The sequence below is a fragment of the Crocodylus porosus genome, unplaced genomic scaffold (assembly GCF_001723895.1).
Source record: "Crocodylus porosus isolate Cpor-Errol unplaced genomic scaffold, CroPor_comp1, whole genome shotgun sequence".
NCBI lineage: Eukaryota > Metazoa > Chordata > Crocodylia > Crocodylidae > Crocodylus > Crocodylus porosus.
In genome coordinates, this window is record NW_017728921.1 from 9,554,864 (window position 1) to 9,570,337 (window position 15,474).

General features: G+C 41.6%; 1 protein-coding gene across 2 annotated transcripts in view; it reads left to right on the forward strand.

The window, feature by feature from the left end:
- ADGRD1 (adhesion G protein-coupled receptor D1) overlaps positions 1-15,474 on the forward strand; it is a 237,448-nt gene that overhangs the window by 162,980 nt on the left and 58,994 nt on the right. For both annotated transcript variants that reach the window (XM_019538967.1, XM_019538968.1), the window contains one exon: positions 5,478-5,631. In XM_019538967.1, coding sequence (XP_019394512.1) covers positions 5,478-5,631 — 154 coding nt within the window. The remainder of the gene's footprint in view (positions 1-5,477; positions 5,632-15,474) is intronic.

The following is a 15,474-nucleotide window of genomic DNA, read 5'->3' on the forward strand; positions in this document are numbered from 1 at the left end:
ATGTAGCGTAAGAGCCAAGCCTGTATCCTGGCAATTGTTTGAGATGTCATTTATGAACATGTCACTTAATTTGTGTCTCATCTTCATGACATAGATTAGCAATAATTGTAGGGACACAATATGGTATATGTCTTTAAGACCTACATATGAAAAGCACTCAAGACATATTAACAACATTATTATTTGTAGTTAGTGTTCAGTTAGATGGCTTGTGAGCCTTGATCTTGTAGTTCATCCTTTCATTATTCTTACCTTCTTACTACATATTCTGCTCTTACTCTTACTGCTCTACTTTTACCACTGATTTTCTGTAATTGCTGTTTTAATTGCATAGGCTGGATGATACCGTGGGAAAAGAAAGTGTTTATTTTAGATGCTGTGATTCGCTACTGCTTCTGTTTCTGTTAGAGATAAGCCTGCTTGGTTCAGAAGAATATAGTCTATTAATTTTACGCTCTGAGTTTGTTCAGTGTAGCCAAGTAAAGTATAGCAGTGCCCTGGGAGTGATGTTATCTGAACAGACAGTCCTGATGCAGCAGTGCCATTCCTGAAACTACCATGCTCGTGGATGGTGCTGCCCTTAGAGTATCTCCTCTTCCTCCTCTATCACCTGGGGTCTGGGTATTTAATCTTTGATAGCAAATATAGCAGCATGAACGCCCAGTATTTGGGCCACCCGAGCAGATCTGTTACATTACCTGCCCTTTCACACTGTCTACTACAGTAATTTTCCATTTGGAGGGTAGGCAAAAATGTATTCAGTGGATGTACACTTATAAAATAGAGCAATTCTTTCCCTTAACAGTATTGAGATCTTTGTAGTAAACGTAAGGCAAGATTTTTTTTAAAATCTTACCCTTAATACCAGATAAACCGGAATAACATGTTCCTACTGCTTTTGCTACTAAATTAATCCTAAACTCAAGATATTTTTTCCCAAGTGATAGCAGCTTCTGCATATAGAATGTTTTCTGCTGGTGCTGACAGGCCTATCAAGCATCTTTGCCAGCCAAATGACAGCCCAGTAACTTCCCAAGTCCTGTCACTACGAGATGAATTTGTTTGCTCAATCAAACTCACTGTGCTGTGTTTCGGATCTTGTCACGCATAAGAGAACACAGGTGTCCTTTAAGAGAATCTCATGTATCAACGTGGGATTAAAAATGTTAAGCCTTAAAGTTTTCATAATGGGCGCATCCTCATGCAGCAGCAAAAATAGTAGCGGCGTAAAGTTGTGCTGCTAGTTTTTGCTGCAGTGCACACCCCTGCATGTGTACTTTCGCTTGGGGCAAATTGCCGCGCTTCGGGGAGACGGCCTTTTCTTTGTTCCTCCTGGCTCTCGGCATGCTGGAGGAGCCAGGGGACAACTAAAGGAGTGGCTGCTGGCCAGAGCATCTCCAGGAAGGACCAAGCCTCTGCATTTGCTGGTGCGTGCTCCTCTTATGTGCACTAATTTTTTGCTATTAGAATTGCAGACCCCCTCCATTTTAATGTTCTGGGCATGCAGTTTGTGGTGTTACAAAGAGGCTTGTGGCACCACAAACCACACATGCTGGCACATCTGGATACAGCCGACAAAGCGACATCCAAAGCTGTGTATATTTTGCAAGGAAAAAGCAAGCGTAGTTAGACTCGAGCTGTACAGTGAAAACTACAGTGACCTACATGTTGTGTATAGCATTATACTTTACTGCCGTAACTCAATATGCAGCTAATCCTTTGTAGCTCTACAGCTTGAACTGTTCTCACTCCTTCCCTCAGAATAATATTAACCCATGGACAGAAAAAGAAACCATAAGAGGAACAAAACTATATTACTTTTGTTTCTGCTATAATCCAGTGGGTGTCTTACCTAACTCAGGGCCAAAGGATTAGTGCAGCAGTGTGTGGAGTTATGATGAGCAGACAGTTTCATAGATTTCTTTATGCCTGGCCAAAACTGCTTCTTGGGTTGCAAGCATTATCATAAACTGCATTTTAAAAAGTTTGCCCAAGTGAACATCCACCTCTGAGGAGTGCTGATATCTGGGCACTGAGCTGCTGGGCCTGTGGAAATGAAACATAGAAGAAATACTTTCCTTTTCTAGATACTGGGCACATCTACACGGGACACTACTGTGCAATGGTTACTGCACATTTCTTTAGTACTTGTATAATCAAGTACTAAATAAATGCACAGTAACTGGAGTTATTGTGCGGTAGTGCTGGTAAACACCTTTTTAGTGATGCTAGTGCTCAGTAGTAGCCTAATAATATTGTGTAGTAGTGCATTAGCACTGTTTGTGCTGTAATGTACTACTGTGTAGTATTATTTGGCTACTGTGCAGTTAGTGTCTCATGTAGACGTGCCCACTGTGTAGTATTTTATGTAGCAGATGACTGGTCATATTGCATCTCTGCATCGCATCCATCAGAAGCTCTTTCGCTTCTATATTGGTTTGGCTTTGTTCAGCCATTCGCTGTTTCTGGCATCTCTTTCCCCCCAGCCACACAATGCCTTTATTGATGCAATAGCTAGACTGCCTTACTCTTCTTAACAACCAGAGCACTTTGAACCTTCCTCCCTGGTTGGACTGGATTTCTGTTTATACCAGCCAACCCAGCAGTCAATCACAGGTCTGGCAGTGGTGAGGAAAGTATGTCAGATCATTCAACCAGAGCAGGCTATGCTATACGCTGCAGTAACACAGACCTGTGTGTTTTCGAACTCTGATACAAAATACCGGTGTTCTTGCTTTAAGAAAACACAATATAATGACAACAATAATATAGTCATATCCATAACTGTAACATAATACTAGTACTGTGAACAGCTGCCGTGCGTTTTGCCACTTCTTCAAAAAGATGACTTGCCTTCTTTTATTAAAAAGACACTTAGATATGTGTAGGAGTGAATGTTAAGGGATCGTAGTTTTAGAGAGGACACTGTACCGCATCATAGGCTTAAGAGAGAAGAGTATACAATACTGCAGTTACAAGTCACAGTGCTGTATCAAACTTCAGAGCAGAGATGTGGTTCCATATTAAATAAAGAAAAAGAGAGAACCGTTTGTAACACAATACCAGCAGTTACAAGTTGGTGAAAAAAAATGTTGCTGTTTGGAAAACCCAGGGTTCAGATACCTGAGGATGTACTACATTCCTAGGATGAACTTACTGATGTTGTAATGGGGTTTTTTTTTCTTGCCTGGCTTATGAATTGCGTTCTGACTGGCAAGTCAGACAGTTCTTATTTGATAGATCAGCCTGTCTTGTAGGTCAGTTTTCTGTTGCATGCTTTTCTTTTGGGGCGGCTTTCCTGTGAAAACAACAGGGTGTTAGAATATGCTCCATTTTATACTTTGGCCCTACCAGTATTTTATACTTTACCAAAGCGTTTTATACTTTGGCCCTAACCTTCTGCCTTTACTACTAGTTGTGTTCCTGGCAAATACAGTTTTGTTTATGACGAAGAACTTAACCAGGATATTTTTACAGTAACCCGGGCGTTTTGTCAATAAACAGGCAATTGCAATTAAACATCACCAACACAGTTCAAAACACCCACTGTATCATTATTAAAATTAATTTGTACGCTGATTTGGAAGCAGTGCAAGAATAGGAGGACAGTTCCTGATCTTGCCTACATCAACTAAATCCAAACTCTGATTACAGTAACAAGTCCCGAAACACCCACAGAAAGGATGAAATGCCATCACATGGCAGCTAAGCAAATGTAACAAAGAGAACTGCTAATTAACATTTGAAGGAGCGGAGGCAGCACATTGGTTCCTCTTGGCAACAATATTTCAGCAGAGAGGTATCTGGGCAATTGGAGTCTTACTGTGTGCTTTGCCCAGGTGATGGAAGGGCATCGAAAAGGAAAATAAAAACTGCTTTTTTGTCTTTTCATTTAAGTGTTAAGTAAACAAGAAGAAGCCTCCTGAAAGTCAATAGGTATCTAAGAAGCCTTTTGATTAATGTTGTGATTGCGAAGCACTGCCGTGTTCATCAGCATGCCAGGAAGATGCAGTATTCAGATATGTCTGGGATTCTGTCCAAAAAGGGGTCTTAAAATATACCTTAAAGCATACTAACCAAGGGTGCCTTGCAGTAAGATCGTTGGCAATCGCATCTGCCTTGTGATAAGTCATCCTTGAAAAAGCAAACTGGTGGCAAAAGGACAGTGTTCTGTGTGCAAGTGGAGAATAATGTTGGATTTGGCTTTGTTTTTTTTCATAACGGGTTAGTAGAAAATTATAATGATCTCTTTGGGGAACAGTTGGCGAGAGAAGTTATGACGGCCTGTAAAGAAAATCTGGTAATTAAAAGCACATCCTTGCATTTCCTGTATTCTGTCTGAAGCCCATGAGTTTAGCTATAAATATGATCTGAGAAGAGTGTCTCCACTTCAAATACTCTCTCTTAGTATTGCCATTTCTCCTGTTGTTGCAGTTGCTTTTATTTCCCATCAGAACAACTTCTTGAAACTGAATTTACTATTCCTGCTTATCCAGGGTAGACTGTCTTACTTCTTGAGTGGTATAACAAAAGTCTGTGTTTTCCCTATTTCCAGAATTTCTACCACTCACCGAGCTATGGATGAGGACTTAAGTAGTGTTAAAGAGGATTTAAGTAGTCTTAAAAACTCTGGTAGGGGTGGGGCTCCCAATCTTCTGCCTTTACTACTGGTTGTGTTCCTGGCAAATACAGTTTTGTATATTGGGAAATGAAGGCTATGGCAAACTGGGAAGATAACTGTATAAGCCAAACTAAACCAGATTACTGCCATAAGGCAGATATGGCTCATGGCCAAATTCTGCTTTATTATAACCCAACTGTGACAACATTTAAAATCTCCCAAGACACTTCATTAATTGTAGGTGTTAAGTGAAATTGGGATAGACCCATCTGAAATACAATATGTTTGAATCCAAATGTTGTCCTATGTTTACTGTGAAGAACAGCAGACGAAGGAGTAACCGGAGTTAGAGACTAAGATAAATATTACATTTCACTCGAGGGAGTCCAGATTTCCCCTGAAAGTCAGCTCTTCCAGTGGCTCTCACCAAACCTTCAGTGGAAATACTGCTTGAACCCTATAATTCCTTCTCTCATCACAAGCCAGAAAAATCCTTCATTTCCATGCCTCTTAATGTCTGCTACTGACCTCATGCACCATCCCCTCTAGAACATCCTAAAATCCTCATCGACTTTACTGCCATGTTGGATGCACCTGGAATGCACAAAGCAACAGTTTATTGGCTTGGGTAGTACAACCTGGCATTTCGGGGAGGCGGGGGGTTATTAGGAACCTTTAAGAGGGCTTGTCATTTTGAAGCTAGCTCAAAAAGTTATACTCTTGGTTTTGCTATTTTTTCTTGCATTTTTTTTGTTTACTCCAGTGAATTTTTGTTTAGTGATAAAACCTAGAAAAACAAGGCTGGGAAAAAGTCATCAAGATGCTTGACTTTTTTCTTGTTTCCTTCATATTTTAGGTGCCATGTAAAATCTTGGCCATTCTACTTCATTTCTTCTTCCTGAGTGCTTTTGCTTGGATGCTGGTGGAAGGATTTCATCTTTACAGCATGGTGATCAAAGTGTTTGGGTCAGAAGAGAGCAAGCATTTATATTACTATGGAATTGGATGGGGTACGTGTTCAGCAACAATTTCACATGAATCTTCTTAAAACCTGTAGTGATACTGCATGTACGAGTCCTGGCCATATAATTTGTATAGCATGTATTTGCTATATAAATTTTTTTGAATTGCACAGTATTGTTTTTGATCCTAGGATACTGGAATCCCACAGACAGCAATTCACAACTTCAAATACAGGATCCAAACTATGACTTGCCTGCATGGTGAATATTTTATTCAAAACTCTTTGCACAACACAAAAGATATCTTACTGTCATTGTTCTAGAGATGTGTGAATGACACTTGACAAAGCTCCACAAGTAAAGAAAAAAAAAGAAACTGATTCACAGAGACAAAAGGATGACTGTGAAAAGGTATCAAAGAAGAGACTATCTGAGTAATTATGGATAATTTTAAAAATATTTAAAAACATGCATTATCTTTTCCCCATGGAATCATTTGGAAGCTGAATCAAAACCAGTTATAATAATAATACACACCTACTGGAGACATAATTGGACTATTTAATACCGATTGCACGCTGCAGATCTCGATAGCAGAATGCCATTCATTTACATGTGTTTCAACTGCAACCTGCTTTACATTTTTTTTTTAGCATGACCTTTTTATTCTGCTCATCTTTTTCCTTTCCATTTTTTATAATCTTGTTCTAGCCAATTTTCTTCAAAGGGACTTTGGATACACATCCAAAGGTTACATGATCTCTTTCAAACAGAGAGAAGCAAACTGTAGCTTAATTAGTTACCTTTGGGGGGGAGGGGGCACCATTGCTTCTTTGCAAAAGATTAGGAATATCACGTTCACTTACAGCACTGTCAGTCACCTTGGAGAACATCCTAGACCAAGTAGCTGGTGTTAATTGGACATGGCAACTAATAAGTTGGCACACTAGACGCTATGTCGCTGTAGCGATGAGTTTTGGCAATGTAGCTTGTCACTATGGCAAAGTAGCATTGGCAGGCACGAACCGTGACACCCACGCTACTGCACAATAGCAATGACACAAGAGCAATAAGCTACTATGTAGGGTCGGAAATGATCTGGGCGCCACTGGGATTGTGCAGAAATGGCAGTTACAGCACAGTCATTTAGCCCTGGCTAAAGTATACTAAATGACCGTGCAGTAACAACTGTGCAGTTGGGGGCACGTGTAGAAGCGCCCAGTAACACTTCAACTAATGAAAGTCCTTGGGGTATACAAACACTTTTATTTGTTGCAGGGGCAGTTAACATTTATTCCTGTTTACATGATTGCTAATTGAGTGCACAAGCTACGATCCCCTTTCACCTCTGATCTAGTGTCGCTGCCAGTGGCTGCTAAACGTTCCTCACTGGCTAGTTTTTGCTGTTGTTTGGGGTGACAGCAGAAGTAGGAAACTCACCCAAAGAGACCAATAGAAATCCCTCGAAGAATGCACAAATGGCTGGAATCTTTTGAAGGGGAGTCATATTTTGGAGCCTTTGCTCCCCTTCTCCATAATCCGTGCCTGGCGGTATGGATTCAGGCAGCTACTGCCACTGTAAAACTAGTAAAAAACAGAACTGCCCTCCACATGATCTTAACTTAATTCACCCAGTTGTATAAATTCAGATTGAATTTGGTCCGAGTCTGAATTTGTAGATGAAATAAGGATGCTGAGGATAAGAGATCAGAGAAGCAAGTCTGGTTGAATGGAACAGTGTATTAAGTGACTGACCAAAGCTTCAGTCTTCATGCATGCTTGATGTTCACATCTAATGATTATTCATTGCTATTATCCTTTTTGTTTTTATTAATTATGATCAGCCATCTTCACCTTGAAATTAACCTTACGTTGCTATTCCATCAAACTGCCAAAATGTGGTGCCAAATTTTGATGCTGCTGAATCCTAGCATCCCAGCAGATGTTAACCTGGTTGATTTTAAATCTAACCTGGGGCTAGTAAGATTTTTTTCCCTGCCTTCTGGAGACTGCAAGGTTAATGCAAATTAAAAGGACAGTATTGACTAATGACAGCTGTGCATTCTACCACCTAGCTTCACGTCAACTTTCTGTTAATTAATTTTACTTAAAGACTTATGGAATGTGTCCGTAGGCTAATCTGTTTAAAATGGGTTGTCTTCTTTAGGGAATGGCCAGTTTGCACGCCAGTGGCATTCCTCATGTATCTTACAGCTGGTAGTTGATACAGTCATTTCGAAGCCATTCTGTAGAGCTTTCAGAAGAGTTGTGTGAAATATTTGCAGAGAAACCAGGTATCGTAAGAAAAACTCAAGTGGTTTGGATTGTATTTGTAAAATCACAACTCTGTTCAGGGAAACTGGAGGCAATGCTGAGAACCTTGGGGCAATTCATGATTTGGAGTTGAAATTTCAAGAGGAAACTTAAGTTCAAAAATCTCAAAACAAACCTCAGCCCAAGGCTCAGATAATGCAAATCCAAATGGACTGACATAAAATAGTCTTTTCACAAGTCTATGGAAATGAAAATGGTCAAGTGTCACCTGGCTCTTGTTTGGAAATGCAATAGAAATATGAATTAATATAAATACTTAGAATTGGAATCTCATTCATAGGTAACTTTGCTTATAGTAATTTTGATTAAGTTATTTCATATACAAATTATTCAGAAAGCAGGGCAGGGTGGGACTTTATAGGGTAACTCATTTCGAGTAGTGTGAGCTTTTGTAGGTGAGAGTCTGCTTCAGATACCATGAGGAAGCAGACTCTTGCCTATGAAAGCTCTTGCCTCTCTGAAAGAGTTAGTCTATGCCGTGACACCCTGTCCTACCTTCTGCCTATCTTCAGACTAACATCGCGAACTATCTTTCTATACAATTTATCATTAACTGTCAGGTGAAAATATGTTAGTCTATGATTTGTATGCTCAATGATGCAAGCTTGTCACTACTCACAATGCAAACGTTTTTCTTAAGTAAGCATGGTCTGCATAGTGTTGTGTGAGAAACTAAGATTGTGTAGGTATGGTCAATTTTCCATGCTCCCGAGTGTCATCCTTAAATGTGTGGTGCCACTCCAGACAGGCTGCTCCTTAAGCCAGAAGCGGTACAGTCATTTTGTGCAGCACCCGGACTCAGCAGTGCTAATTAAGGGTCGCTACATGACTTCTGATTCAGGAAGCTGGCACCTCTGATCAGCACATTTTGGTTGCGGATACATGTTTCCCATGTAGACTCGGTAACTATGTAAACCAAGGTATTCCAGTCCTGCCAAGTTTACTTGGTAGTAAAGAGAATTCACATGAGTAGTACTCGTGTTCAATTTTGCCCTGTCCCTCCATCTACTGCAATATGACCTGATATATTGCAATATTATTGTAATAATCAGGACAACGATTTGACTTAAACTGTGGCAGCCTGATGCAATAAATGCCGACCTGAACCCAACCTGACACACTAAAACCACTAAAAAGTGGTTTTAGTGGTATCATGAACACAGTTTTGCGAGATCAGGCCCACTGTCCTGCCCTAGGAGCCTGCAGTCAAAATAGACGTGGGACACTAAATGCACTAGGCAGCCAAGCGGAGAAGGTTCTACCCAGGGACAGAGATAGAAGGGTTTTCCGTACTAATGCTGATCTTTCAGACATAGTATGAGACAGTCGTGTTTCCATGGATATAGCTAAGAAACTGGATGAGACAGGCAGCAGAAAAAAATTGATCATGTATGGTGCTGTTTATAATGGACTTTTTTTTTCTTTTTTCAGTATTTATGTTCTAGGGCTGTGTGAACCTTTGGTCCCTGATTCAATTCAGTGGAAATTTGGCCTGATTCAGTGGCCGAATCTCCAAATCCGAATTGAATCAGAGGACCCTTTAATCTCTCCAAATCGAATTGGAACCCTCTGGATCGATTCAGAGAGATTTGGAAAGATTTGGCAATTTGGACATAGACTCAGGTTTGAATGTTTTTTCTACATACCTCTAGGTACCAGTGCAGCTCATGAATGCTGTGATGCTGGGGTGCATGGGGTGTCCCACCGGAGCTTGGGGGTGGTCCCCAGCATGCACGGCAGAAGACCCAGCAGTGGACTAGAAACACTTCTGGTCTACTTCTGAGTTTGCAAGAAAGCACGTGGGGGCTGTCCCATGCCCCCTGCAGCTTGGTGACTGGTGTCTGCTGGGCCTAGGGGGCCCCCCCAGCGCACTCCCCAGTGGACTCAGAAGTGGACCAGAAGCACTGCTGGGTTGGCCCCCCCCGAACACGTGGCGGGCCCCCCCCATGCTCCTGTGGGATGTTCCATGTGCCCCAGCATCACAGCATTCACAAGCCATGCTGGTACCTTGAGGTATGTAAAAAAAAAATGTGAAGCTGTGTCTACGGCCGAGTTGCTGATTCTCCAAAACAGCATTGAATCTTCAGATTTGAATTCAGCTGAATTGAATCAGGGAGAGTGATCCGTATCAATGAATCAAATCACTGTCCCTGATTCGGGCCGAATCCGAATCCAAATCGAATAGGGCCTGCTTCGCACACCCCTATTATGTTCCTGTATGTCACTTTCATAGTAGGCCCATGGGGACATGAAAGGGTCAGGAATGCTGAGGACACCTGGGTATATCAGTTTGCAGCTCTTGTTATTGCTAGTATTCTGGCTTTGCACAGGGTTGGAAATGCGTATTTAAAGATCAGCCCTGTCAAAACTGCCTTCCGCAGCAACGTCTTAACGAATCTTTTGGCTCATGTTCTAATGCACACAGAGCTTTGATTTGGGTTGCTGGGTTATGAACACGATAAAAGTATTGTGGTGGGGAAATATGTGCTCTGGGATGAATTTACACATATTAACAAAGCCCTCTCAGGTCTCGGAAAAGACACTTGGCTGTGAAATAAGGGTGAAGTGAATGGCTAAGTCAAGAGCTGAATTGTGGCTCAGCTTGTACAGGAGATGTGAAAACTTTGTCCCTGATGGCACTGTTAGGCAAAAGAACCACACCCAGTCTTTTCCTCCACAAACATCTGCGCTTTTCTCACTTGACTGAGGCTTTCGTTGGTGACATCCATTTGACAGACTTCCATGCGGGAGCTGCGTTATCCATCTGTTAACAAGGAGGACAGATTGCTGTCATAACAGTAGAGCATTAGAAAGGTTGAAAAATATTGCAACAATATTCCAGCTAATCAGCATTCAGCTGTAGGGAGACAGCAAGTTAGTGTTTGCACTAATGCAGTTGTCAAAAGAGGTTCGCTTGTTATCTTGTTGCCCTGAGACATTAATATACAGGTTTCCCTCGTTTTATGTGGCTTCTGTATGTGCGAATTCACTCTAATGCAATGACCCTTTTTATACCAAAATTCATTATGTGAGAGGTAAATTCACTCTTACACAATTGGTGTGGTGGAAGCCTGTGGCCAGCTGCTTTGTGCAGTGCATTCTGGGAGTGATGTGCATCAAAATATAGTCTCCTGTGTGGATCTGTGCTCCTCGCTCGTTGTCTGCAACACGTGTTTCTGTAGTTGCCATCCCCATTATGGTAACAGTCACCACCACCCTGTGCTTGTGTGTACCGTCTCCTGTTGGCGAGTACCAAAATTGTCTTGTAAGAGTGGTAGAAATGGGTCTGGGGGTCAGTACAGTCGAGGTCTTGGAACATATTTCTTATATTGGAAAGCGGGGTCCCTTTATGCGAATTTGAGTTAAGCATCATTTTCCAGGAACGCATGTACAGCACAAAGCAAGGGAAACCTGTATGTCTTCGATGTGACTTTCTAGATGTCTGACCCAAGTGGCCAGTTTTACTTGTGTGGCTCAGTTGCTCATAAACAGCGGCCCAAATGAATGTCAGTGATTGAAGGCAGCGCTGGTTGATTTCATATAGTCAAAGTAAGATACCTCTTTCTTTATCTTTCAGTTTTATCTTAACTGTAAATAAATCCAGCCTTTGCATACTTACAGTTTCTGGCATAATGATATGAGCCTGATTTTACAAACCCAGGCAAACAGTCCTTATTATATAAGCATATTGGACTACAAGTGTGAGTAGCATTTGACAGGATCTGTATGAATACAAAGCTGGAACTTAAGGCAAGACCTGACAAAGAAGCTCTTGACTACTTATGACTAATATCCTAGCGGATACTCTGGTGTTTCAGAAAAAATTACTTTGGTGAAAGGAGTTCAACGGTGATCAAATAATCAGACTACCCAATGCCCTGAGTCAACTGGAGCCTTTAGTCCCAGGCTTTCATTATCTTCAGTTTCAAGGTGCTACACTTACTTAGAAACCTGCAGTTGTCAGTAATTCAAAAAAGATCAATGTTAGGAAGATGGTGATACCTACCTTTAACACTACTTTGAGATTGTTTGGGAAAACACTTTGTTGCCTTGGTGATTCACCATAATGGATATAGATTAATATATCAAACTTTTAAAATACCTTTTCCCTGCACCTGTTTGTTAGGACATTGATGATCTAATTTGTTGTGTGGGAAGTTACTACTGTGGGATTTTGAACTTAACATGTTTCCTGCATTGCAGATCATTTTCTAGTCCCTTAGATGTTTTTTTCTTAGAACTGGGATATTTGGTTTTGGACGGTTAGAGTCCATCCATTTAAAGCCTGCTTATTTGTTGCTGTTTAACTGAGCTAGTTCCAGTATCCCTAGACAAGCCAAGAGATATGGATGGGGAGGGGAATAGGAAGTCAGATTTAACTCCGTGCCAAACAAAATGGAGACTCGTCTTTCCTGCATCAAACCAATACATAGATTTGCCCATGCGTTTCAAAGAAATGTTCTTTATTTGTGCTTGATGCTTCTCTGAGTTTTGTACGTAACACTGAACAGTTAGAATAAATGTCGTAGAGTTAATAACTGGCCATAGGTTTTCCATAGAAAAGCTTCCTTACTACTTCTATTCTTTTTTCTCTCCACATAGAAGAAAGTCCAAGGAAGTGGATTGAAATATTATAACTTTTTTTCAATTTTAAATTTTGTCAGCACCCCAGAAATATAAGAAGTATGGGAACTAGACAGTGACATGAAGGTTGTTTCAAAGTACCACATTCCTTTGTTAGCAGTATATAGCTACCTCTTAATTTTAGGCCTATGAAAGATCAAACCCCATTTGGCTTCAACAGGAGTTTTGCCTAAAGGGACTGGGTCCCTTGTGCTTGGTTACCTTACATAGATTGTAACTTTGGATATGTCTGTAGTAGAAACTACAACATTGAGACATCTGAACTAGCTATGAATGAGCCAGGTTGGATACCTGAAATGGGCTAGCCATGGCAGCCCTGAGCTCAGTGTAGGTTTCTAATTTTATTGAGAAGTACGGTAAATTAACCCATGCTGTTGTGACTGGACTGATTCTGGCACCTCGGCTGGCTTGGAGGTCTCTGCATGGCACTGGAGCCTGCAGTATAGATACACTCTTAGTTCTCGAGACTGAGGGACCGATTTGGAAAAATCACTGCCTCAAACTGAACCTCGAGGTGCCAAACATTTGCATGGCTTTTTCCCTCCCTAGGTGGGGTATTCATTTTCAGACACCTTTGCAAGGGCTGGGACTGGAAACAAATGCCCAAAGAGAAATAGGTTTACTAGATTTTTAACTGTAGGGGTACATACAGACATATGGGGAGGTTAGAGGGAGGTCTGATCACCTTAAAAATGGCCACCCAATCTAAAGGAAGTCAGGGTGGGGGAGCTAGTGGGGGATCTTGGAGGGATCTGGGGGTAGCCGGGTCCACAAGGGAGTTTAGGTGAATTGGGAAGGCTAGTGGGGTCCACAGGGAGGGATTGGGGAAATTAGTGGGGTCCGCCAGGGGGTTGGAGTGATTGGGGAAATTGCGGAGTCCGGTGGAGGGCTTGAGGGAGTTAGCAGGGTCTGTGGAGGAGTTGGTGGGGCCCAGGATGGTGTAGCAGGATCAGGTGGGACTAGCAGAGTCCATGGGGAGTTAGGGGGGATCAGGGCGGCGAGTGGGGTTTATGGGGGAGGGGCTAGGGAGCTAAAAATAGACCAGTGCTGGAGGGGAGGAAGGAAAAGTGCAGCCCTGGGGCTGGGGCCAGTGGCTGGGCTTTCCCAGCCCTGGAGCTGTGCTGGGAATTGTACTACTAAAGTTCAATCAGATACATCTTGCTGCCCCCAATCTAAGTTAGACTACCTCCAAGGTACAGGTAACTTGGATCCGGTCAGCCATTTTTTGAGTGATCCATCCTACCTGGAACTTCTGCATAATTTGCACTTGGATCGACCTAAGTAGGGATCTAAGTGTAAGGTCTGCATCTGGGTGAACTAAGTTAGCTCACGTGGCCATTTTTAATGCAGTTTAGCCTCCCCACAATCTCCCCAAATATCTGTACCTAACCTGAAGGTAAGCTTTGTTTAAGATACCAGCTGAGTGCTTGTCCCTGCTTAATTGGCGAGAGTCCAGAGTCGCATTAGAAAAGGCTTAAGATATACATTTTTACCTGAAATGTATATCTCAGCTTGCTTAGTATAGAGGGATTTCGAGTGACAGTTTAAGTCCATTTATATGGATGGCTCCAAGCTGTGAAGTTCAAATCCAGATCACACCTTCTCTAAACTTTGAGGGTATGGTATCCGAAATCTCTGTTGCCATGTGGGCCCATACATCATTCTGTATATGCTGTCTTGTGTGGCATGCTCTGAAAGTGCACGTTGCAAATACCATCGATTGGCCAACAGCAGAGCTTACTATGGTGGTCTGTGTTTGCTGCTGCATACTCAAAAGTACAGCTTACTACATAAATCTGAATGTGGGAGGTGGAATCAGTGAGCATCTTTGTAACGTGCAACTGAGAAAAGTTACGCACCATATAAAAACGTGACTTCTATTTCTTACATGGGTAATACACAGCACTAGGACAGCATTAGCACCTTTCCTGTTGTGTTGCTAGAATGAACTGTCCTTGAGTGCTATCTGAATCTCATAGCTAGTTGAAAATTGTTACAGATTGACCAAGGATTAAGAAAACTCATTTAATTTATTTTGGAATATATAGCCCATGGCAGCTTTTCAATCCAGATCAAGTCTTCTGATTCCCTTCAGCTGACCATGTTTGTTTCTAATCCTTTTAGCATTTCTTGAATGCGTTTTTCTTAGAACATGATATTTGCTTCATAGTAACACGAGCCTCATGCCGCTTTCCACCCCAACCTATCTTTTTAAAATCCTGTTAATGTAAAGTAAGGAGAAACACGGTGCTGTAGGCTGAAGACCATTTTACATTCATTGCATTAACTGTTCTTGTTATCCAGATGACTGCACTACATTTTATCTGCATAAGTTTTATTATCTTGCCAAAGAACTCTGTATTTAATTTTCTTCTTCACTGCAGTTTAAAATTGATAAACAATCAAGTTAAAGCCTCCGAATATCTGAAGTCTGCCTGGAAAACAGGCAAGCTAGTAAGATAGAGTAAGCACAAGCTTTATTAGCACGTGACGAGTTAGCCTCTGTGGTGCCTGTTTGCCCTGGGAAGGGACTTTGCACCACAGAGCTGTTCACCTCAAGCAACAAAGCTGGGCTGAGGGTCTGTCCTACATAGTTATATTTAAGTAAGATTTAATCTAGGTACTCTGTGTCTCAGCAGAAGTGAAACCAGAATGGCTGAATAAATACCTGGAGTACCAGGCTGGTTTGTGCAGCCCTGGCTTCCGCAAGTAGTGAAATCTAAAATATTCCTCTATAGCTAAATATTCCACTAAAATAGATACTCTTGGTATCTAAATGAGGTAGACTAAAGCTACCTCAGATTTGTTTCACTCAGTCGGTCAGTGCCAAGGCCACACCGCCCATTGGGGCACATCTGATGGAGCAATAAATTTCCTTCATTCTTCCACCCTTTTTTTTTTTTTTTTTTTTTT